Source organism: Arachis hypogaea, chromosome 16 (assembly GCF_003086295.3).
Source record: "Arachis hypogaea cultivar Tifrunner chromosome 16, arahy.Tifrunner.gnm2.J5K5, whole genome shotgun sequence".
NCBI lineage: Eukaryota > Viridiplantae > Streptophyta > Magnoliopsida > Fabales > Fabaceae > Arachis > Arachis hypogaea.
Genome location: NC_092051.1, coordinates 139,831,476 through 139,854,753, shown reverse-complemented (window position 1 = coordinate 139,854,753; position 23,278 = coordinate 139,831,476). Strand labels below are relative to the sequence as shown.

The window sequence follows — 23,278 nt, the reverse complement described above, 5'->3', positions numbered from 1 at the left end:
ATGCCATTATTAAAATGTGTAGTAACAAAGTTTTATACTTTCTACACATTAAAATTAAATTATTATTTTTTTATAACTATATTAAATGTATATTAAAATTAATTATATATTTATGTATAAATATATATTATTTAATATATATTTTATATTAATAATTAATTTTTTGGCTGATTTTATTATAGAAATAGAAAATTTTGTTAACAGGTAATAATACACATAGCTAGTGACTTAAAAAAGTTGATGAAATTAAATTTGGCATACGATAGAGTAGTATATCCTTATATACGAGTCTCTGACAGTGCAAGGGATCGGACAAATTGTGAATCATTGAAACGACAAAACAAAAGTGACTATGCCTAGAAAATTTAGCGCCCCTTCTCACTCCAATACATATGGACTAGATTCACTCTTTTCCCATTGTGAAATAAAATCCACAAACTGCATTATATTCATTCCCTTCCCTTATTATTAATAATCTAAGGGGGGCTCACTTACTCGCCACTATATCACATCGTATCCCATCATTTACCAATCAATATTTTCCTTCTTTCTTTCTCCCACACCCACCACTACATACTACTTACTATTCCCCCTCCATCATGTAAGAGAAAGCACACACAGTTGTGTTCATCAATTCTTATTCTTTCTTCAAGAGATGAGCCAGTGTGTTCCCAGCTGGGAGGTGGAGGATACCAATCCACCGCCCCCAAGACCCTCTCTACGTTCCAACTCCAACTCAACCATCCCTGACGTTCCCATGTATCTTCCTTTTCTTTCACTAATACACACATACATACACATAAAACCAATTACTTTTTCTTCATAAATAGCATCAATAAAAATAACTGTTTTGACTAAATTGTTATCTAATGATTTTTAATCGCACAGGTTAGACTATGAAGTCGCAGAACTAACATGGGAAAATGGACAGCTATCAATGCATGGCTTAGGGTTCCCGCGAGTGCCGACCAAGTCCTCGGCGGTTACAACAACCGCCAATAAGTACACATGGGAAAAGCCTCGTGCAAGTGGCACATTGGAATCCATAGTCAACCAAGCAACTACCACACCCCAAAACGCCAAATCAACAGCCGTCCACGGTTTCGGCGGTGTCTATGAAAATCTGTTAGTCCCATGGGTTGATCCCCACCGTGTCCCGGCCACCGTTATTTCTCCGGGAACTTCAAACACGGTGACCATGGACGCGCTGGTACCGTGCTCAAACCGGGTAGAGGAGCAAAGAACGCCTCAAGTTATGGACTCCATCTCCGGAGGGCTTGGAGCGTGCATGGCGGGTCGCACCACACGTATGGGCGCCGGTGATGCCAAAGATGGAGGCGCCCTTGAAAAACGCGCCGCCATGGTGAGACGTGTCCCGGCACCGACGGTGTCGGCACATGAGATGAGTAGCAGGGATCAGAGTGTGAGTGGCAGCGCCACCTTTGGGAGGGAAAGCCGGCACGTGACACTTGACACGTGCGAGAGGGAGTTCGGAGTGGGTTTCACTACCTCGACGTCGATGGGGTCGCCGGAAAATACAAGCTCTGCAAAGCAGTGCACCAAGACCAACACCATTGACGACCATGATTCCGTTTGCCACAGTAGATCAATGGTACGTACGCCTTTCACTTGTAAAAATTAACATTAATATGTCCCATTATTTATAATAATTATCATTTTCACTTATTTTATAGCATATAAATCAATACAAATTGAATTTATTAAGCTATACACAAAAGTTAAAATGAGCTTAATCCTTGCAAGGAGTTGATTAAAATCTTGTAGTTTTAACTTGAAAAGAAAAACTAATTACTCTTTCTCTCTTTTTTTTTTATTAGTGTTGCATTAAAATTATTATTTTTAGTTTAATAAGAATTAAATTCTAAATTTTTGAATCATAAAAATTTTAATATTATATTATAAATTTTTTTTTAAAAAAATTAAACTGATAAAAAATATATAAATAATATATCTCTAAAAAAATTGATTATATGGTTAAAAGAAATTAAAAACAGAAATCTTTATATTTCTTTTTGATATCTAATTAATTATTTTATAAAATGTAGAGAAAAACTCAAATCAGCCCTGACAATTACCTCGAAAGACAACGAGGCCCCTGACAAAAAAATCCCAATTCGACCCCTGACAAAAAAAAAACTCAACCCGGTTCCTGACAATTACTTCGAAAGGACAACGAGGCCCCTGTGCCAAAAAAAAATTAATGTTATTTTTTTTGGTACAGGGGCTAATCAGTCCCAAAAAAAAATTATCAGGGCCGGATTGGGTGTTTTTTTTTTCTTGGGAGCCTCGTTGTCCTTTCAAGATAATTGTCAGGGGCCGGATAGGGTATTCACTCTATAATGTATCTAAATGTGTGAGAGGTACTTTTTAGCTAAAAAATTATACATTTTTGTACCTATATTTTTAGTTAAATTTTTTTCATATTATATATATATATATATATATATATATATATTTCAACTTTATGATTTGTAATTATGTTATGGAAATTGAGTGAAGAGAGAGGATGGAGATGAGGAGGAGAAGAAGAAAGAAACTGGAAAATCTTCTGTGTCCACTAAAAGGAGTAGAGCCGCAGCTATACACAACCAATCTGAAAGGGTAAGACATTATTGCAACAACTTGTCTACGATGCCATTTCTATCAACAAAATCAAGATTTTAATGTTCATTGGTTCCTTGTGTATCTGCTTTTCAGAAAAGGAGGGATAAGATAAACCAAAGGATGAAGACATTCCAAAAGCTGGTCCCAAATTCTAGCAAGGTATGTCATATACAACAGTAGTTGCAACTATAGCTAGTGGCTTTTCTTGCTGACCTAATAATTTGTGAGCCAGTTCTTTAGTATCTATTTAATGGTTCCAATAATACCAATAAATAATTAAATTATCAAAAATATTATTTATATATTAAAATTAATTATTAATATATTTTTTATTTTATACTCATGATTGATTTTAATAATTAAGTGTATCTTAACATAGTCGTTAAACTATATATAGTATTATGACATAAGGGTTTTTTAGAACATTTGTTTTTTAAGAATATAAGATATTACTTTTTTAGTTAAAAGATTTTAAAGATATGCATGGCAATGCAAGTGGCACTTGATATAACAGAATTTTTTCCAATTTTTTTTTCATTTATTTTACTGTAGTTCATAGAGCGGTCCCATGAAATTCCACCCTACAAAACCCAGTTCAGATAGGGTCTCTCTGAGTTGATGTATTTGTTATCGAGTTCTTTGGACCTTCCAGTAACGATAAAATGATTTTCAAATCATTTCTTTTCTTTTTTTAAAACAAAACTTATTAAGTTAAATACTTAAATGCCATTATTCTTTACTTTGACTTTTCAACCTTATGGGGCTTATATTCATATGTGATGAGATATACGTGGTCCGTAAAATATCTCTGATCATTTCTGACAAAAATAAAACAAATAATAATGGTATATCATTCCATCATGCTGATGAAATCATAGTCACCAAAAAAAAAATGCTGATGAAATCATAAATATAACTGATATCCAAGCTGTATTCGCTAAAATTTTTGGTATTCACTCGTACAAAATAAAATCACTTTTTATTTTTATATTGAAAAGAATATAATATTTTACAAAATTGTTGAAGTATGGTGTGTTTAATTTGAATATAAAAAATATAAATTAGACCATCAGATGACTTTTAGATTTGTATACTTTATTTAAATTAGATCCTCAGATTTTGTTTTCTCAACAAATTTAATCGTCTGATTTGTTCAATAATAATTTTTAAAAAATAAACTCTATATTAAAAAAAACACCAATATTTTTAATAACTATGCATTATACACTAATTCTCTTTATATCAAAAAAATTTAGCCAAATAAAACTGTGTAAAAAGTATAGAGAGAATAAAAATTAATAATAAATCAAGTAAGTTTTATCATTTTTTTAAATAAAATATGATTTTACTATCAAATATATTCGCATTCTGTATTTTGTATTTTATGTATATATTTATTCTATATGTGAGAATTTTTTTTTTATCAAAAATAGGGAGATTGAATCCACTATCTCTTAGATAAATATGAAAAGATTATGCCATTTGAACTATAACTCATTGGGTTATAAGTAAGAATTTACCAAAACTTTTGTCTGCCAATACAACAAATTCATTTTTGAAAAATATTCTAATATTAAAAAAAATATAAAAAACACATTTTATTAATATTAGTTAATATTTTAAATTAATATCTCATTTTTATATTATTAGAATTTAAAATTTAAAATTTAGTATAAAAATACTTTTATATATTAACAAAAAAAAAATTTTATTAATCATGTAGCATTATATTGTTTTATATAAATTCTATTTATAAGGTTTAAAGTGTTTAAGACACTTTTGATTATTATTATTATTAGATTACCTTATAGCTATTAGCCTGAACTAAATAATTCAAGTTCTATTTTTGAAAATGATCCTTCATAAAGGAATAATTGAAGCTTAAGGAGCATTTTCCAATCATATATATATATATATGGCTATAGGAATTCCAGAGTGTGTGCTTGCAACCATATGTATCTGTATCCACACAAGTTTACACAATTATTGTGACACTTTTATTTCTCATATCACAAGCCTGTTTAGTGAGGAGACACACAACTGCTCCAAGAGAAAAACCTTTCCAGTGATGGTAGGGCCTTATGTTATTTAATGCCTCAACTCATCAGGCAGCAAAATTAATTGCCAAAATTCCAAATCATTTGGATATAAATAAAAAATTATATTCAAGAAAGTGATATTCACAATCTGGATAAGAACTCCAAAAGAAGCATGTAAAAGGAAAAAGACTTCAGTTTTCAAGTCAACATTTCAACAGCTGCCTCCTGCAGATTCGATACAGCTCATCCATGAATTAAACCACCAAACTGAAAGATATTATAATTTCTAGAATGTGAATACAATTATGGCAATAGTAGCATTAGCAAAAGTACGTACACATCCATACACAGACATATATATATATATAAGAAAATATAAAAAATTAATTTCCTAACTATACTCGTTAAGCTAGTTAAATTTAAACAAACAATTTTTCTACAGTAATATTACTTAAAAAGATTCAAACTCATAAACCTATTTCGATGCTACTTATTTAATCGAACATATATCATCAATAAATCAATTATCAACAAGTCAAAAGACGTAATATCAACTAGCAAGTTGCAAGTAGCACACATTCTAAAACTTTTTATATGCAATAATTACTATATGGAATTTCTTCATGTGTATGTATATATGTGCATATAATTGACCTATTTAATTATGATTAGACATGAAAACACGACAAAATTAGCTTTATTGGAATACTTGATACTATTTTGTAACAGACGGACAAAGCTTCAATGTTGGATGAAGTGATAGAATATCTTAAACAGTTGCAAGCACAAGTGCAGATGGTGAACAGGATCAACATGTCATCCATGATGCTTCCCATGACCATGCAACAACAGCTTCAAATGTCAATGATGGCTCCCATGGGCATGGGAATGGGGATGGGGATGGGCATGGGCATGGCGGGGATGGGCATGGGCATGGATATGAACACCCTTAGTCGCACTAATATCCCTCCTGGAATCCCTCCAGTCCTCCACCCTTCTCCCTTCATGCCTATGCCTTCTTGGGATGCTGCTGCTACCGCCACTGCTGCCGCCGCAACTGGAGCTGCCGACCGACTTCAAGGACCTACACCCTCCGCCATGCCTGACCATTTATCCTCATTTTTCGGATGTCCATCACAGGTGAGCAAATGCTCCAAAATTATTTTATACTTATTGTGTAAAATTATTTCTCTTGAAGTTTAAATTGATGGAATGAATCACATAAATTGTTATATTCTAACAAGTCATTTCATATAAAAGTCTCTTTTAAATTTTTAGATATTTTCGTATAAGTTTTCTTTTAAAAATATATTCGTACATTAAAATTAGTTATTAAAATTAGTCATTAATATATTTGTGTATAAATACATGTATAGTTTAATTTTTTTATAATATATATTTATATTTTAATATGTACTTTATATTGATGATTGATTTTAATGGTTAATTTTAGTGTACACATAAGAATAATAAAATCGAACTCTAAATTTTTTTTATGATAAAAACTTTGATATTATATTGTAAAATTACTTTTTTCAAAATCTTGAACCGACAAAAAAAGACACACGGATAATTATATTTCTAATCCTTAATTTTTATCCGTAATTTTATTAAAAATAGAGTAATGTTTATTATCAAAAGGACTTTGCTTAGAACATTAGTTAAGATTTACTCTTTTTCTTTTAGTTAATTTTTTTAGCTGTACATAATTATTAACAAAATTATTAAATTATCTTAATACAAACTTCTTATATTTGGTATTATGATAAGTATTTTTAGAGTATTTGTTAGTTAATTTCTTATTAGATATGCTTCTATTTTTAGAGTATTTTTAAATTTGTTAGTTAATTTTGTTAAAAAAAATGTGATATGCATGATAACTAATTAATGATGATAACATCATATGTGTATGTGTGTGTTTTTTCATTATTTGGCCTATGCTTCTATTAGAATAATCAACTCTGATTTTTGCTATAGTAGTCAAATTTAGGACTTATTTCGGGGATAAGGGTAGAAAGTTCAAAATTCGAATAATGATTGAAAATAACATGGTGGTTCATTGCTGTTTGCGAACTGACTGGACACTGAAACTTGAGAGACACTAGTGATAAAGTTATGCATACAAGTCAAATCAAATTCATGGCGTTATTACTATTCTGTTTTGAGATTTTAGGACAGCGACAAAGTTAATTAATTAAGGACCATTTTTCTAGCATTCTTGCGTATAAAAAAAAGTTACATGAGTATTTTTATATATTTATTTTTAAATCTTTTATATTTTAGTATGAAAAATAAAAGAATATAACAAATTTGCTTTTATATAATAAAAATATAAACAAAAAAATGCACACAAAATGTTACAAAAATTATTTCTCTGTGGAATAAAATTTTTTAACATCAGCAGTTTTAATTTGTAAATTTTATAAAAATAAATAATATTTGTATCATTTTTTATGTATAGAATTTTTATTTTTTCATTTTTATCAATTATTTTTTATATAAAAAATATAAAAAGATATATATACAAATAAATAATACATAAAACGTTTATATTTTAAAAATTGTACCATCAATTTTTGTGGTGAACTTTTATTTCAAAGGCAAATCTTTTAATTTGCCTTTTTGGTGGAGAATATTTTAAGTGATCTCAACCCCAGAAGACTTACTAGAGCTAGAAAATACTCTTAAATCCTATTAAACCTAAAACAAATCAGTTTCACTCACTAAAGTAGTTAAGACAATTATTGATCCCTAGAGTTAGAAGTAGCTTTCCTTGATTTCAAATCCCAAACAACTCGACACTAAAGTTAGAAAACATACACCTTTTCACTCTTTTGAAAGGAATCACATATAGACTACTACTATTAAGGGGGTTTTCTCATTGCAACTCATAGAATAAGAGTACATATATTCTGTTAAGTTGATATAACTAGCTAGCTAGTATCAGATACATTATTGATACCGACATTCGATGACATTTTTTCAAAATTATTCGTATCTATAACTAACTTATCTAGTTATCTTGGAAGATGACATAAATCTATTCTTCCTAAAAATTTAAATTAATAAAAGATGATACCTAAATGATAAATTTTAGTATCACTATATTATGATAGTTATAGTAATTATGTAAGTGTTGTTAAAATTAAAGGTATATTTTTTATTATATTATGATTATTATACAAGGATATCTTTTTGAGTTTCTTTAAATTTTATATAAATTTTCTTTCTCTTTATATTTGATTTGTATTATTTTCTTTGTTAACAAAAATCAAATTTTAGATTTTTTTCATAATAATTTTAATATGATGACTAAAAAATTAATTTTTATCAAAAAAATTAAACTAATAAAAAACACACATAAATAATTATATTTTTAATAAAAAAATAAATATTTTTTTTAAGCAACAGACCCAATTGATATACACAGATATAATTAATTAATTATTGTTGCATGTGTCTAATGTGATATCAAGATTGACATCATTGGCTTCCTGATGCGATAGGAATAAAGATATTTTTCTTTTCAAAAATGCTATTTTTAACTAAAATTAATCACTAAAATCAGCCACTAATATTTTTATGTATAAATATATGTGTAATTTAATTTATTTTCAATGTGTATTTGTATTTTAGCATATATTTTATACTGATAACTGATTTTGGTGTACACGCTCTTTACTTTCACATATTTAATTATAATAATTAACAAAAGTGTTAAATTGGTTGCAGCCCATGAGCATGGATGCGTACAGTAGGATTGCTGCCATGTACCAGCAGCTTCAGCACCAACAACCTCCACCTTCAGGTTCCAATAAGACCTGATCCTCCACCTCATGCTTTGTATTCAGCCTTTGTGGCAGTGACGAACTACTACTACTACTACTACAAGAAATTGTGCATACTTTTATTCTTTGTGATATATATATACCTAATGAAGGAAGTGACGATGAGTATTGTGAAAAATGATAAGCATCAACGAGAACTGAACGAGCGCATTTGGTAATGTATTTGTATATTAGCTGGAAACGCCTTCCCTTCCTTCCTTCCTTCAATTTTCTTTTTGGCTTGTTAAGGTTTAGTGGGTTCTCTTGGCTCTATTTAACCTTCATATATAGAAGTTCATGCAACTCAGAGCTTGTGTGCTTGTTATTGTTATTGTTATTATTAATTACTTCTTTTTGTGAGATAATTAGGACACTTGACCATCATTATAACTTATTATTATTTGGCAACGACATGATGAAGAAAGAAACGTTCAGCTTTGTTTAGCGTATTGGTAGTATATCTGTGAAGGTTTCTAATGAGCAGTGATGAGAGAACTCAAGAAAATTGAAGTAGGGAAAAGATAGACTTCAGAGTAGAGAGAATGAAAGAAGGGAATAGAATACAAGCTGATAGAGTAGTTAGACTATATATAACAGTGAACATAACAGATATAACTACCTATCAGTTAGGGTAACTAATTATAGAAAATCTGTTACTAGCTCTATTGAGCTAATTCTTGATCTTGCTCTTCTATTGTATCGTTTATAATATCAGACCCCGGTAGTTAGAAATGGTTGGGGTAATTAGATGCTTTTGTGGTTTATCTGGTGTGTTTATATATATAACAATGGAAAATATTTGGTAACAAAGAATTATGAACTAAAATCAGCTAAAATTTTCTTATTTTAACATTTATTAATTATTGTAATTATTAATGAATGTTAAATAAAAAAAGTTCTGATTATTTTTTATTTCTCTAATATTATCCTATAACAATAAACATAATAGAAATATGTGGATTCCAGTATATCTATGTTTATGTTTATAATGGCTATTATTAAAGCTAAAATGTTGAAGTCACATTTTTTTTACATTTTAATAATATTTTTTAAAAGTATACTAACTAATAAGATATTATTTTAATTTTAGTAATATTTTTTAAAATATTATAGCTACTTTAGTATAAATATACTAGAATGATTTATCTCTGTATTTATAATGATTTAGTAATGAAAAAGTATGGAGAGCCAATAAATTTAATGTATAACGTGTATAATAGAGATAAAATAAAAATTAATATCAAATGATAAATAAATAATTAGTTTTTAATAATTACCAATTTAAAATTCAAAATAAATAAGGATTTGTAACAGTTACGTAAACTCCAACAACGGCCCCCTTTTTCCCATCTGATGTGACTACCTTTTCGCACAGTCTCTTCCTTTCTCACTGGTGCCGCCCATAGCTCACGCCGACGTGCGCACCACGAACGTCCAGCAGTACCGTTGCGCAGCTTGCGTTGTTCCTGTAGTCCCGCATTGCGTCAGTCGTACGGCCCCCTCCCCGCGTCAGCGGTTTCTCCCTCTCAACGTCATCATTTGCGACGTATAGGGGACACACAAGTGTGTTGTTTTCATACGTCCATCACGCCTCACAAGATCGTAAATAGAGACACTCCCTTTGTGCATGTTGCGTCCGTCGCGCAGCCCAAGACCGCCATGGCCGTCGCTGCCTTCAACAACGTCGCCTCCATCTATATAGGTATAAGTCCAAGATCAACGTAGGATAGCACAACAATAATTGTGCAAGCAATTAGTTTAGTCCATGATGTTTCCGTTTTTGTACATGCAAACGTAGCCCACTTAAAAAATGCCCTGTCTTGCACGGCCAACTTGACTTTCTTAGATTTCGCTTCCCTTACGTCTTCAAGGTATATACATCAACGAACGAATTTAGATGCTGGGTGTTCAATTCATTAGGTATGTAGATGGTTATTTTAATTTTTAATTGGATGGTTATTTTGTTTGATTCAATTTAAGTATATACCATTAACAAATGCTGGATGATCATTTTACTAGGTAGTCGGATGATTATTTTAATAACTACGTGGATGGTTGTTTGATGGCCGGTGAGGATCAGAGCTTCTAACGCCGGAGAGGTTGGCCGGATGATTGATGAGGATACATGGGAAAGAGGGTGTTTGGATAAATTCTATTGGTAAATTAGGGTTGGAATGGTTAATTTTTTGAAATAACTGTTTAGGTTTTTTTTTCTTTGTATTGGGCTAAATTTAAAATCCAGTCTACACATTATCAAGATTTTTGATTGTCTCCCTAGTAGAGTTCGTAAGTAATTATGAAATATTGTTAAAATTATATATATATATATATATATACATTTTGTGTGTACAGCATCAGTTATAACAAACTCAGATTTCATCTCTTCTTCATCAAGGAACCTTTCTTCTTTCTCTATTCTCATTCTTGCTTTTCTTCTTGATTGAAAAAGTTTGGCCTAGTATAGTATAAATGAAGCTGGTTTAAAAATCTAACAAAATTTCTTAGCAGGCTATTAAGCTTGTGCTTAGCTTTAATTTTATGTAGAGAAAAACATGGTCAAACTCTTAAAAATACTCGGGCCTAAAATTATGCATAAAGTTATCATCAAGATAAAATATTATATAAATTATTATATCATTATATGTTAATTATATTATTATATTGCCAATGAGTTATAACTCATCAAATGGCATAATTTTTCTATACTCATTTGAGAGATAACAGCATGTTTGAGTTTTCTTATCTTTAGTAAAAGAAAAAATTATATTATTATGTCACAATTTTTATAAATATACTTATTTAATAATATAGGTGCAAATGACTTGTTTGTTATGGTGATTAAAAGATAAGAGATAAATGTAATGATAAATTCTATACATTTTTATTCGAATCTTAATAAATTAGTCATATAATTTTTAACAATATATACATAATCTATCAAACGAGTTTACCTAGCTTCACAAACTTTGTAAAGAACTTAAGTTTGACCTCTCTAAGTAAATAACTTTTTTATAAAAACTTAAATTTATCTTATTAGATGAATGAGATATCTCGTTGGACAATAAAAAAATATAATGTATGAACTCCAATATTCAAGTAAGTTTAGTGATTCGGTATTTATAGCTAATTTAAAAATAGTCAGATGAAACTTATTTATTAACAATCATATTAGATATATATTAAAAATAATCGCTCATCCATAAATCAGTTATTTGTTTGTGTATTAGTGTAGAATATATATTAAAATATAAAATATATATTAAAAATAAATTAAATAATATATATATTTATATAAAAATAAAATATATTAATTTTTAGTATGAGTAAAGTATTGTTTTTATCTTCAATGTTTGGGGTAAGTTTTAAAATTTTTTTTAACGTTTAAATTGTTTTATTTAAGTTACAAATGTTTCAAAATTGATTTAAAGTTATCCTACCGTTAGGGATCTGTTGACAGAACTGACGGCAGGACAAAATTGAGACGATTTTAAAACGTTAGGGATTTAAGTAGGACAAAAACGTTGAGAACAAAAATGATACATAGAAATAAATTTTAATTTTATTCTTCAATAATATCAATTTTTTCCGGTACATAGTTATTCAATTATTTTTTTAATCACATCTAAGTAAATTACACTTAGTCACATTACTTTCATTTTAAATAAATTTATTTTTTTATAATTTTACTCTTAGAGATTTTTACTCATGATGAAATGTTTGTAGAATGACTAGTACATAAACTTGTGAAAAAAAATGATACATATATAATAAAGTATAAATTTTTACCTTTTGTCTTTAATGTATCGAAATTTTTTAATGTTTAATTTAGTTAAACTTTTTTTTTAATTTTATTCTTTAATAATATCAAATTTTTACGGTAGATAATTATTTAATTATATTTTTAATTTTATTCTTAATCACATTATTTATTTCTAAGTGAATTTATTGTTGATTAAGAGCAAAATTAAAAAATAAATCAATTAATTATTTGTCGTAAAAAAATTAAAATTATTGAAGAAAATATTATTAAAGAATAAATTAAGTAATGTGATTAAGTGTAATTTATTTAGATATGATTAAAAAATAATTGAATAACTATGTACCGTAAAAAATTGATATTATTGAAGGATAAAATTAAAATTTATTTATACATATCGTTTTTGTCTCCAACGTTTTCATCCTATTTAAATCCCTAACGTTTTAAAATTGTCTCAATTTTGTCCTGCCGTCAATACTGTTAACAGATCCCTAATGACAAGACAATATTAAGTCAATTTTAAAATATTAGAAACTTAAATATGACGATTTAAACATTAGAAACAATTTTAGGGACAACTTTAGAACTTACTCCAAACATTAAAAATAAAAACGATACTTTACTATTTTTAGTATTTATACAAATTTTTATTTATTAAATACGTCAGGCCAGTAAGATCAGGAGTAAACAAGTAGGCTAGGCCACATTTTCTTATAATAGTCTTCCTTATTTCTCTTCATACTACTCACCACACATATACAAATCTTCCAAGTAACATCTTGCAAGCTAGTTGGCTTTAATAGCATATTCTAATTTGGTATTTATAATCAAAATAATTCTTAAAACATTTTATATCAAAATCATTCCTAATATGTTTATAAACAATTTAAATATTGTTGACTGAAACTGTTACTTCAAATATAATTTTACAAAATTGCACCTCTCTTTTTAGTTACAACCCTCCCCCTCCCAAAAGAACACCTCTTTAATTAATTCCACACACATCTCACCTTTCGTCTGAATCACCTATGAAGCAAATCAATATAAGTAATTATAATTCAACAATTTGAATTTTATTAATGGTGTTGGTGGTAGGGTCGTTGTTGGTACGTAGTCCTATAATTATTTATTGTTGTTATTGTTGGTGATGTTAGTGATAATGTGATGGGCTTGGTAGTTGTACTGGTTTCAATGGCTAGTGCGTATGATTGTTGCACTGCTTCTTGTTAATTCTATTATTGTCATTGTGGTGGCGGTGGTACCAATGGTATTTGGCCGAGATAGCAGTGGAGCTGCTGTTGATGTTGTGGGGAGGGATAGTGCTCTGAGAGTTACCTGAAATTGAAGGTCGATCTCGGAGGAGATTTGCTGTTGTGGTCGGAGCTGTCGTGTCTGACTTGCTGAACCTTGAGATATTGCTGATCCTTGATCACCGGAGGGGGTGGTACCTGCAAAAGATTCCGATGTTTAAGTTAGCACGGGTTTTGAGTAGGTTTTTTGTGTAGAATCAGAGTATGAGTTATATGTGGATGCTCCAGTGTATTTATAGTAGTGTGGAGTGACCTCCCTTGAGATAAGTTAGTTATCTTATCTTATCTTTTTGTGGGTGAGTCCCCTTATCTTTGGCCAGCCGCCTTTAGGTGGGCTGTGTTTCTTCTGCTTTGGGCCTACTTAGGCCCTTATAGCAATTTGGTCGAGCTCTTTGGGAAGAGGTCGGTGTCGACCAACCTTTATAAGAGGTCGGTCGTTTTTGTCTTTATCCAATCCGGCTCTCCTATCTCAACCCAGGGTATATGAACAGGGCCCCTACTTGAGCCTCGATCTTCCTTTGAGGTCGTGTTTTCTGAACTTCGACCCCTTTGAGGAAGTCGTGCTCGAGCATCTTTGACTTTGGTCGGTCTTGAGTAGTTTCTCCTTGTGCGAGTTCGGTATCACCTTTTTTGAATACGAGGCGTTTTCAGCTTCCTTTATTTGCAGCGTGCCTTTGGCGTGCGTTTTAATTTTCCTTGGGAACGCGCGATTGTTTTTAAAGCTCATTGATTAGGTTTTTAACCCTTTTACCGTTTTGTTTTCCCTCTTTGCTTTGAAAAGAGAAGAATTTGAACTTAGCCCTTTTCTCCTACTCCCTTCTGTTTTGCTTTGTTCTTCGCCCTTGCCTCCCAACCTGCTTTTCTCGTGCATTTCTTTTGTTCAGAAAAGAAGAGCTTTTCTTCCTCAAGGTTGCTCCTTTCTTGGATTTTTGAAGCTTTGTTGGTGAAGACTGCTCGTGGCTTACTGCTTGTTTTACCTTCTTCCTCAGGTTGGTATTTTACTGTATACTTTTTCTTCTTACATGCTTTATTTGTCGTCGTTCTCATCGCTTTTACCCTTGCATGCTTTTCCTTCGTACAAAGTTTTGATCTTTGTTGAACTTCTCTTGAAAAAAGGTTGAAAACTTGCAAAGGCGATTCTCGTGTGCTCTTGCTTTATAGTCTTTTTATCTTTGTTGTTTGTATGAAGAAATGCTGGTACTTAGGTTAAAACTCCTTGTATTTTCTTTTGTTTGAGAGGGTTAGGGCTCTGTCTTTTGCGTCGTTTTCTTTTTCGAGTTTTGCTCTGTTGTTGCCTCCAAAGGGTGCCCCTGAACTTTTGGTGTTGATCCTCTGTTCTTTGCGAGTCCTGGGGTTCTCTTTTGCTACCATATCTGACACTTGTTGATTGTTTCTTTATTATTCTCTTACTGTCCGAGTTATTTGGTAGTGACCTCTTTCCTTTTTTTTACTGTAGGTGTAGTTGCTATATGTCTACCCGTAGGAATATTGTCGAGATGTCTACCAAAATCCCTGCTAGCATGGCTAACTGGCTAGACTCTATAGTCCTGATGTGTGTTATTGTGGCCGATCCAGAGTACTGTGTGAGGCTTAGGTGATTCCATAGGATTTGTAGCAATAGGGATGATGAAAAGAACTATGAGTCGTTGTCGCCCGATCCTAAGGAGAGGGTTAGTTTCCCTCCCTTAACTTAGGGAGAACGCCCTTTCTTCTATGCTTATGACTATTTCTTTAATCAGCTGAATATCACCATCCCTTTTACTGTTTTTGAGACCGAGCTCTTATGGACTTGTAATGTGGCCCCTTCCCAGCTTCATCCGAACTCTTGGGCCTTTATTAAGATTTTTCAGCTGTTATGTCAAGAATTAGGTCTCCGACCTACTACATCCCTTTTTCTTTACCTTTTTGTGTTGACAAAACCTGGAGTGGCCAAGAAGAAAGCTTCTTGGATTTTCTTCCGAGCTACCTAGGGAAAGAAAGTATTTTCGATGTTTGACGAGTTCTTTCGGGATTTTAAGAACTACTACTTCAAGGTCCGAGCTGTTGAGGATGCTCGTCCTTTCTTTTTGGATGAGAATAATGAGCCCACCTTCCCTTTATGGTGGCAAAAAGATATAGTAACTCCCAAATATTCTTGGGAGAGTCTAGATGAAGTAGAACAAGCCTTTGTGAGTGTTCTAGAGGAGCACTGGGAGATCCTTCCCTCCTCCGTGCCAAGCTAGGTAGCGTCCGACTTCTTTTAGATAGTTTTCTTCTATTTGTTTGTGAGTTTATCCCTTTCTGTTATTGTAACTTGTTTTCTGGCTTCCTTTTCAGAGATGGTGAAATCTTCAGACTCTATGAAGGCTTTCCCGGTGGGCCAAAAAAGCGACAGCTGCCCAAAACTTGACGGCGAAGACCTCGGAGGAAGGGTCTTCTCAAGTGCCCCCGAAGAAGCTGACTTTTGACTCTCAGGGCCCGGGAAAGATCATCCCGACTCCTAGAGTTCGAACAATTCTATCTGATCCATCTCAGGTGACTTCTGGTCCTGCCTCCTCTCCTAATGCTGCTAGCCCGCCTCCCAAGCGCCAAAAGACTGTTGGGACGTATAATCTCGATGACAAAGAATTTGATGGTGTGGCCTTTGCCACAGAATTGATTGCTCCACATGGTAAAGTCCCTCTAGACGACATCTCGATCCTTCATCACCTTGACTTTATAACGAGCAATAGTATTTGGATGGCCAATGTTGGCGTGGCCTTATCTCGGGTTGTTAGGGAGTCCCCTGTCCATGCTACCAAGGCCTTTCTAGAGGATGCCCGGGCTGAATTTGATAGGGTGAAAGGTTTGAAGGATGAGCTCGATGCCAGGGTTGCCAAGTTGGAAATTGATATGGAGAAGGAGAAGGAGCATGCTACTAGGGCAGAGGCAGCTGCTAACTTGGCTGAGGAGGCTGCAGAAAAGTATAAGGAGAGCTATACTCGGACCTACGGCGAGTTGCTAGAGACTAAGGAGAGGCTTTAATCTACCCAAAGATGATTATGCGGAGCTTCAGGGACACATGGTGAGTAGTATGACCGATATGTATGAGATCCTGAAGGCTAAGGTCCGAGTTCCTGCTCCCGAGACTGATCTCTCCTTGTTTAGTATGGATAATGTGGTAGAAGATGGTAAAATTATACCCACTCCCGATGATGATGATGAGGGTCCTCCTCTTGTGCCACCAGCTAAAGCTTCGGCAGCTTCACCTTCTTCCATTCCTTCAGAGGTCAACCCTCCTGGGGTCTAGCCGGGCGTGGAGATTTTGAATGGGCCTGATGGAGTTGTTAATGCTACTCCGATCTCGACCATGCCTCCTTCTCCTCCTGCCAAGGATGTTGCCACTGGAGAAAATTTGGATCCCCTATGACTTTTATGCTTGTGTACTGTTATAGTCCGACTTGTGGACTTTGAACTTGTTTATGTTTTTGTAAGTTTCTTGTAGTTGATTCTTCTGACATTTGGTTGCTTCTTAGCAACCTTTGTTTTGAAAAACAAACACTTTAAACACTTGGGCTGCCTTTTAGGTGGCCTTTGAGTTTTTAATGTTTTACTTTAATGGACGCATTTTGCTGAATGTTTGGAGGTATACTTTTTGCAACCCTTTGCGAATTAGGTATTTCCCAGTCTGACCTCCTTTGAGTGGGTTTTCTACCCTTGCCTTTAGGATCATGCCTTGCTTTGAGTTAGTACTTGTCAACCCTTTGCTTTTTAGCAAAATTATCCTTGCGGCTTGGTATACGGGCTTTTAGTGACTTGTCCGATAACTTTTTAGTGTTCTTTATATAGAACCTTTTTAGTCTCGGATGACTTTTGTAGCCCTATTTTGAGATCCATCCTTCTTTGAGCGGAGTTCTATCCCTTTTGGCTAAGCACTTTTGAGCCTTAAGTTGTTTCTCAACCTTTAGGCTTGTTCTTTTTCGAGATCGTTCTTGCGCCTCTCTTTAGCTTGGCGTCGACCTGTACGACTTTGCTACCCGAACTTTTTAGTCACATTCCAACAACTTTTTAGGTAGTGTTCCGATAAGGAACCTTTTCTTTATAGTTTGTTTGGATGACTTTTTAGTGCCGTTTCGACTTGTGCTTTTGCTTTTTAAGTAGTGTCTTTTTTGCAAGACTTGTACTTTTATAGCTAGGCACTTCTGTCTTGGCTTTTTAGCCTTTCTTTGGCCTTTGCGAGATGTCTTCCTCCCTTTTTAGTGATCCTTTCATTGGTCCGACTTCTCTGTCGGGCCTTCTTAAGTTATTTTTAGTAATTCATTTTTAGTCAGACCTCGTCAGGTTGCTTTCCATGGGTTACTTTTTATAACTTCTTGCATTAACTTGCTTCTATCGCTTCACCTTGCCGACCTCTTTGTAATCGGGCGATGAATTTTGCATTTTATGAGCTTAAATTAATGCGTCTTGGTAGGAAACTTTTTAGGAAATTGACAACTTTCTTTTCAAATAATAATGAGATAAAAACATAAATAAGAATGTTCATGAGAGTGCTTACCCTTCTAGGTCAGGCAGCTTCTTAGATCTCGGCCTGGCGCCTCATTAAAAGACCTTTTTAGGAAAAAGAGTGCACCTTGAGATCTTTACTATTTTCTAGCTATAGTACCTTCTTAGGTTACAGGCATGCCATGACCTTGGTAGCTCTCGCCCTTCGAGGTCGGACACCTTGTAGTAACCTTTCTCCAGTACTTCTGTGATTCGGTATGGTCCTTTCTAGTTGGCTGCTAGCTTCCCTTCTCCTGACCTACCTGCTCCGATATCATTTTCGATTAAGATGAGATCATTGGTGGTAAAGCTTCGCCGGATTACCTTCTGATTATTCCTTAGAGCCATTCGGCGCTTTAGGGCTTCTTCTCTAATCCGAACTCTTTATCGGATTTCTGAAAGTAGGTCGAGTTCTTCCCTTTGAGTTAGGGAGTTGGTATCTTCATTGTAGAGGATCATTCTGGGAGATTCTTCTTCTACTTCCACGGGAATCATTGCCTCCATTCCGTAAGCAAGTCGGAATGGTGATTTTCCAGTGGTTGAGTGTGGTGTCGTTCGATATGCCGATAGGACTTGCGGGAGATCTTCAGCCCAAGCTCTATTGGCGTCCTGTAGTCTCCGTTTTAACCCGGCCAGTATGACTTTGTTTGCGGCTTCCACCTGTCCATTGGCTTGTGGGTGCTCTACAGAGGTGAACTGGTGCTTGATTTTCAAATCGGCCACCAGATTTCTGAAGCCCGTGTCGGTGAATTGAGTGCCCTTGTTTGTGGTAATGGAGTATGGGACCCCAAACCTTGTGACAATGTTTCTGTATAAGAACTTCCGACTTCTTTGGGCGGTGACAGTGGCCAAAGGTTCTGCCTCAATCCATTTTGTGAAATAGTCTATTCCTACAATGAGGAACTTAACTTGCCCTAATCCATGAGGGAAAGGTCCGAGGAGGTCGAGCCCTCATTTTGTGAATGGCCAGGGTGAAGTGACACAAATGAGTTCTTCGGGTGGTTCGATGTGAAAGTTCGCGTGCTTCTGACATGGAGGGCATGTTTTGACAAACTCTGTTGCTTCCTTTTGCAAGGTCGGCCAGTAGAATCCAGCTCGGAGTACCTTTTTCAGAAGAGCTCGCGCCCCGAGGTAGTTGCCGCACATGCCACTGTGGACTTCTTCGAGAACTTCCCTTGTAGCTGAGATCGGGACGCATTTTAGGAGGGGTGTAGAGATTCCTCTCCTATATAGGACGTCGTGTACTATGGTGTAGTACTGTGCTTCTCGTACTAGCCTTTTTGCCTCTTTTTTGTCTACGGAAAGTATTTCTGACTTGAGATAGCTGATTATAGGAGTCATCCACCCTTGGTCCTGGTCTGATATGCTTAGGATCTTTTTCTCTTCCGTGGTTGACGGATTTTGCAGTATTTCTTGGATGAGACTTCTATTATTGCCCCCTGGTTTGGTGCTGGCTAGTTTCGAAAGTGCATCAGCTCGGGAATTTTGTTCTCTGGGTATATGCCGGATCTCATATCCCATGAATTATCTGAGCTGTTCTCTGGTCCTGTTGAAGTACTTCTTCATAGTGGGATCCTTGGCCTGGTAGCTCCCTTCTATTTGTGATGTGACTACCTGTGAATCGCTGAAAATGGTAAGCTTCTGAGCTCCTACCTCCCTAGCCAGCTTCAAAGCAGCCAGTAGTGCTTCGTATTCAGCTTGGTTATTTGAAGCGGGAAACTCGAACTTTAATGAGAGCTCGATTTGGGTTCCCTGATCACTCTCTAAAATGACGCCTGCGCCACTCCTGGTTTTGTTCGAGGAGCCATCCACATAAAGACTCCACTCTGTGGGGTCCCCGGAGTGTCAGTGTATTCTGCGATGAAGTCGGCCAGGTACTGAGATTTGATAGCTGTCCGAGCTTCATACTTGAGGTCGAATTCGGATAACTCGACTGCCCATTGTAGGATTCTTCCAGCTAAGTCTGTTTTCTATAAAATACCTTTTATGGGCTGGTTAGTCCGTACTCTGATGGTGTGAGCATGGAAGTATAGGCGAAGTCGTTGAGAAGTGAGTATGAGGGCATAGGCAAACTTTTCTATCTTTTGATAGTTTAGTTCAGCCCCTTGTAGAGCCTTACTGAGGAAGTAGATGAGTTGTTGCCCACTTTCGTCTTCTCTGACTAGTGCTGAAGCTATTGCCCAACTTCCTACGGCGAGGTATAGTATGAGTTCTTCGCCTTATGGGTGGTTGCCCCAGAAATTTTTTAAAATCTTGTAAGGCTTGTTCGCATTCTGGAGTCCGCTCAAACCTCTTTCCTTTCCTTAATGTTGCATAGAAGGGGAAAGATATTAAGGCTGATCCAGCTAAGAACCTAAACAGAGCCGCTAGTCTTCCATTGAGCTGCTGGACCTCTTTGACACAGGTCGGGCTTTTCATGCGAAGTATGGCCTGGCACTTATCTAGGTCTGCTTCAATTCCTCTTTGGGTGAGCATGAAGCCCAAGAATTTGCCAGCTTCTACTGCAAAAGTGCATTTTGTGGGATTAAGTCTCATCCCATGCTTTCTTATGGTGTCGAACACTTCGGTAAGGTCGGATAGCAACGTTCCCTCGCTTTGTGTCTTTACCAACATGTCATCGACATAAACTTCCATTAGCTTCCCAATGTGATTGGCGTAGACTTTGTTCACCAGTCTTTGGTAGGTATCCCCTGCGTTCTTAAGTCCGATGGGCATAATTATATAGCAATAGTTTGCTTTTGGGGTTAAGAATGATGTTTTATCCTGGTCGGGTTGATACATTGGGATTTGATTATATCCCGAGTAAACGTCCATGAAGGTGAGGTACTGATAGCCTGACGAAGCATCGACTAGTGTGTCTATATTCGGGAGTGGATAAGGATCTTTTGGGCAGACTTTGTTGAGGTCGGTGTAATCAGTGCACATCTGCCATTTCCCATTTTACTTTTTGACCAATACTACATTGGCTAGCAACAATGGATATTTTACCTCCCTTATGAATCCTGCCTCCAGCAAGGCCTGTACCTGCTCCTCTACAGCTTGCAACCTTTCTGGGCCAAGTTTTCTACGTTTCTGCTGTACTGGCCGAGTCCCTGGATATACGGCTAATTTATGGCACATTAGTCCGGGATCAATACCAAGCATGTCGGCGGCCTTCCATGCAAAGAGGTCGGAGTTATCCTTTAGGAGCTTTATTAACAGTTCCTTTAGGTCTTCTTTCAGATTCGCCCCTATACTTGTTGTTTTGTCTTGAGTGTCTCCAATTTGAACTTCTTTGGTTTCACCTTCTGGCTGAGGGCGGAGTTCTTTGCGAGCTCGAATTCCCCCCGAGTTCTATAGTATTGGTTTCCTTTCCTCTGAGGTCACCTTTAAGGTTCAGACTCTCGTTATAATAACGTCGCGCGAGTTTTTGGTCTCCCTTTATGGTAGCTATCCCTTCTGTGGTTGGGAGCTTCATGCATAGGTGTGGAGTGGAGACCACCGCGGCGAGCTGGTTCATGCGTTGTCCGACCTATCAGAGCGTTGTAGGCTGAGCTCACGTTGACTACGATGTAGTCGATGCTTATTATCCTAGACCGAGTTCCTTTTCCAAAGGTTGTGTGTAGTGGGATGTACCCTAATGGCTGTATTGGGGCGTCTCCTAGCCCGAATAGGCTATTTGGATAAGCTCTGAGCTCTTTCTCTTGTAGGCCGAGCTTGTCGAAAGCAAATTTGAATAGGATATCTGCAGAGCTTCCTTGGTCTACCAACGTTCGGTGGAGATTGGTGTTGGCGAGTATGATGGTAATGACCACAGGGTCATCATGGCCTGGGATGATGCCTGCGGCGTCTTCTTGAGTAAAGGTAATAGTGGGGAGGTCGGGTGTCCTGTCCCCCTCTCCGACATGATACACATCCTTGAGGTGTCTTTTGCGGGATGATTTAAAGATTCCTCCTCCTGCGAATCCTCTGTTTATCATGTGAACATGTCTTTCAGGGGTGTGAGGGAGACGTTCAGCTCGTCCGACCTCTGCATCCCTTCTTCTCTTCTTTGGTTCATCTGTTTTGTTGGCCAGGAACATGTCTAGTCTTCCTTCCAGGACTAGCTTTTCTATGACGTTTTTTAGGTCGTAGCACTTGTTAGTAGGGTGCCCGTAGACCCGATGGTATTTGCAGTACTCTGTCCGACTTCCTCCTCTTTTATGCTTAATCGAACGAGGGGGCGGGATCTTCTCAGTGTTGCATATCTCTCTATAGACATCCACAAGGGATACCCTGAGGGGTGTAGTTGTGGTATTTTCTAGGTTTTTTAGTAGGTTGGTCTTCTTTTTTCCTGGACTCTTTATCCTTATCCCGAGGTGGGTAGGAGAATTCGGATTTTGAGTTTTTTCCTAATCGAGAGTTCTCCTCCATATTAATGTACTTTTCTGCCCGCTCTTGTACCTCGTTCAGAGATGTTGGGTGCTTTTTGGATATAGAGTGGCTAAAGGGTCCTTCTCGCAGGTCATTGATGAGACCCATGATGGCTGCTTCTGTTGGAAGACTTTGTATGTCCATACATGCTTTGTTGAATCTTTCCATGTAGTTGCGGAGGCTTTTTCGATCTCCTTGCTTAATCCCTAGCAGGCTTGGAGCATGCTTGGCTTTGTCTTTCTGAATGGAGAATCTTGCTAAGAATTTATTGGCGAGGTCATCAAAGTTTGCTATTGATCTTGGTAGCAAACTGTCGAACCACTTTATTGCCGTTTTGGTCAAAGTGGTCGGGAAGGCTTTACAACGGATTGCATCTGAGGCATCCGTAAGATACATTCGACTTCTGAAATTGCTGAGATGGTGGCTTGGATCAGACGCACCATTGTACAGGGTCATGTCGGGGGCTTTGAAGTCCTTTGGAACTTTAGCCCTCATGATCTCCTTTGTGAACGGGTCTTGGTCCTTGTGGGGGCTATCTTCGTGGCTAGGTTGTATGGTCTTAGTTTTAAGATCGGTTTCGATCTTTAATAGCTTGTCCTTCAGCTCTCGACACCGCCTTGTTTCTCTCCGGAGGTCTCTCTCGACCACTCGTTGCCGTTCAGCTTCCCGTTCGAGCTGTTTAAGGCGATCCTGTTGTTCACGGATTGCATCTAAGATCTCTGTGTTTGGGGTTTGCTTGTCTCCCTTGGATTGAGGCGTTTCCTTGGATGCATTGTTCGTGTTCTTGTTCGGCGTTCTGTCCTCCAAGCCAGAGTTGTGATCGTTGTC

The 23,278-nt window shown here is 35.6% G+C and overlaps 1 protein-coding gene across 1 annotated transcript; it reads left to right on the top strand.

The window, feature by feature from the left end:
* Positions 1-304: 304 nt before the first annotated feature.
* Positions 305-8,856, top strand: LOC112755318 (transcription factor UNE10). Its single transcript, XM_025803316.2, has 6 exons — positions 305-759; positions 889-1,612; positions 2,521-2,622; positions 2,719-2,784; positions 5,394-5,804; positions 8,397-8,856. The coding sequence occupies exons 1-6, from the start codon at positions 656-658 to the stop codon at positions 8,487-8,489; spliced, it is 1,500 nt and encodes a 499-aa protein (XP_025659101.1). The 5' UTR covers positions 305-655; the 3' UTR covers positions 8,490-8,856.
* Positions 8,857-23,278: the final 14,422 nt, after the last annotated feature.

Excerpts from the sequence above, each read along its gene's own strand:
- LOC112755318 (XM_025803316.2), top strand. The coding sequence starts at position 656 with ATGAGCCAGTGTGTTCCCAGCTGGGAGGTGGAGGATACCAATCCACCG. Across the intron at positions 2,623-2,718 it reads TACACAACCAATCTGAAAGG|AAAAGGAGGGATAAGATAAA; the intron begins GTAAGACATTAT and ends TCTGCTTTTCAG. Across the intron at positions 2,785-5,393 it reads TGGTCCCAAATTCTAGCAAG|ACGGACAAAGCTTCAATGTT; the intron begins GTATGTCATATA and ends ATTTTGTAACAG.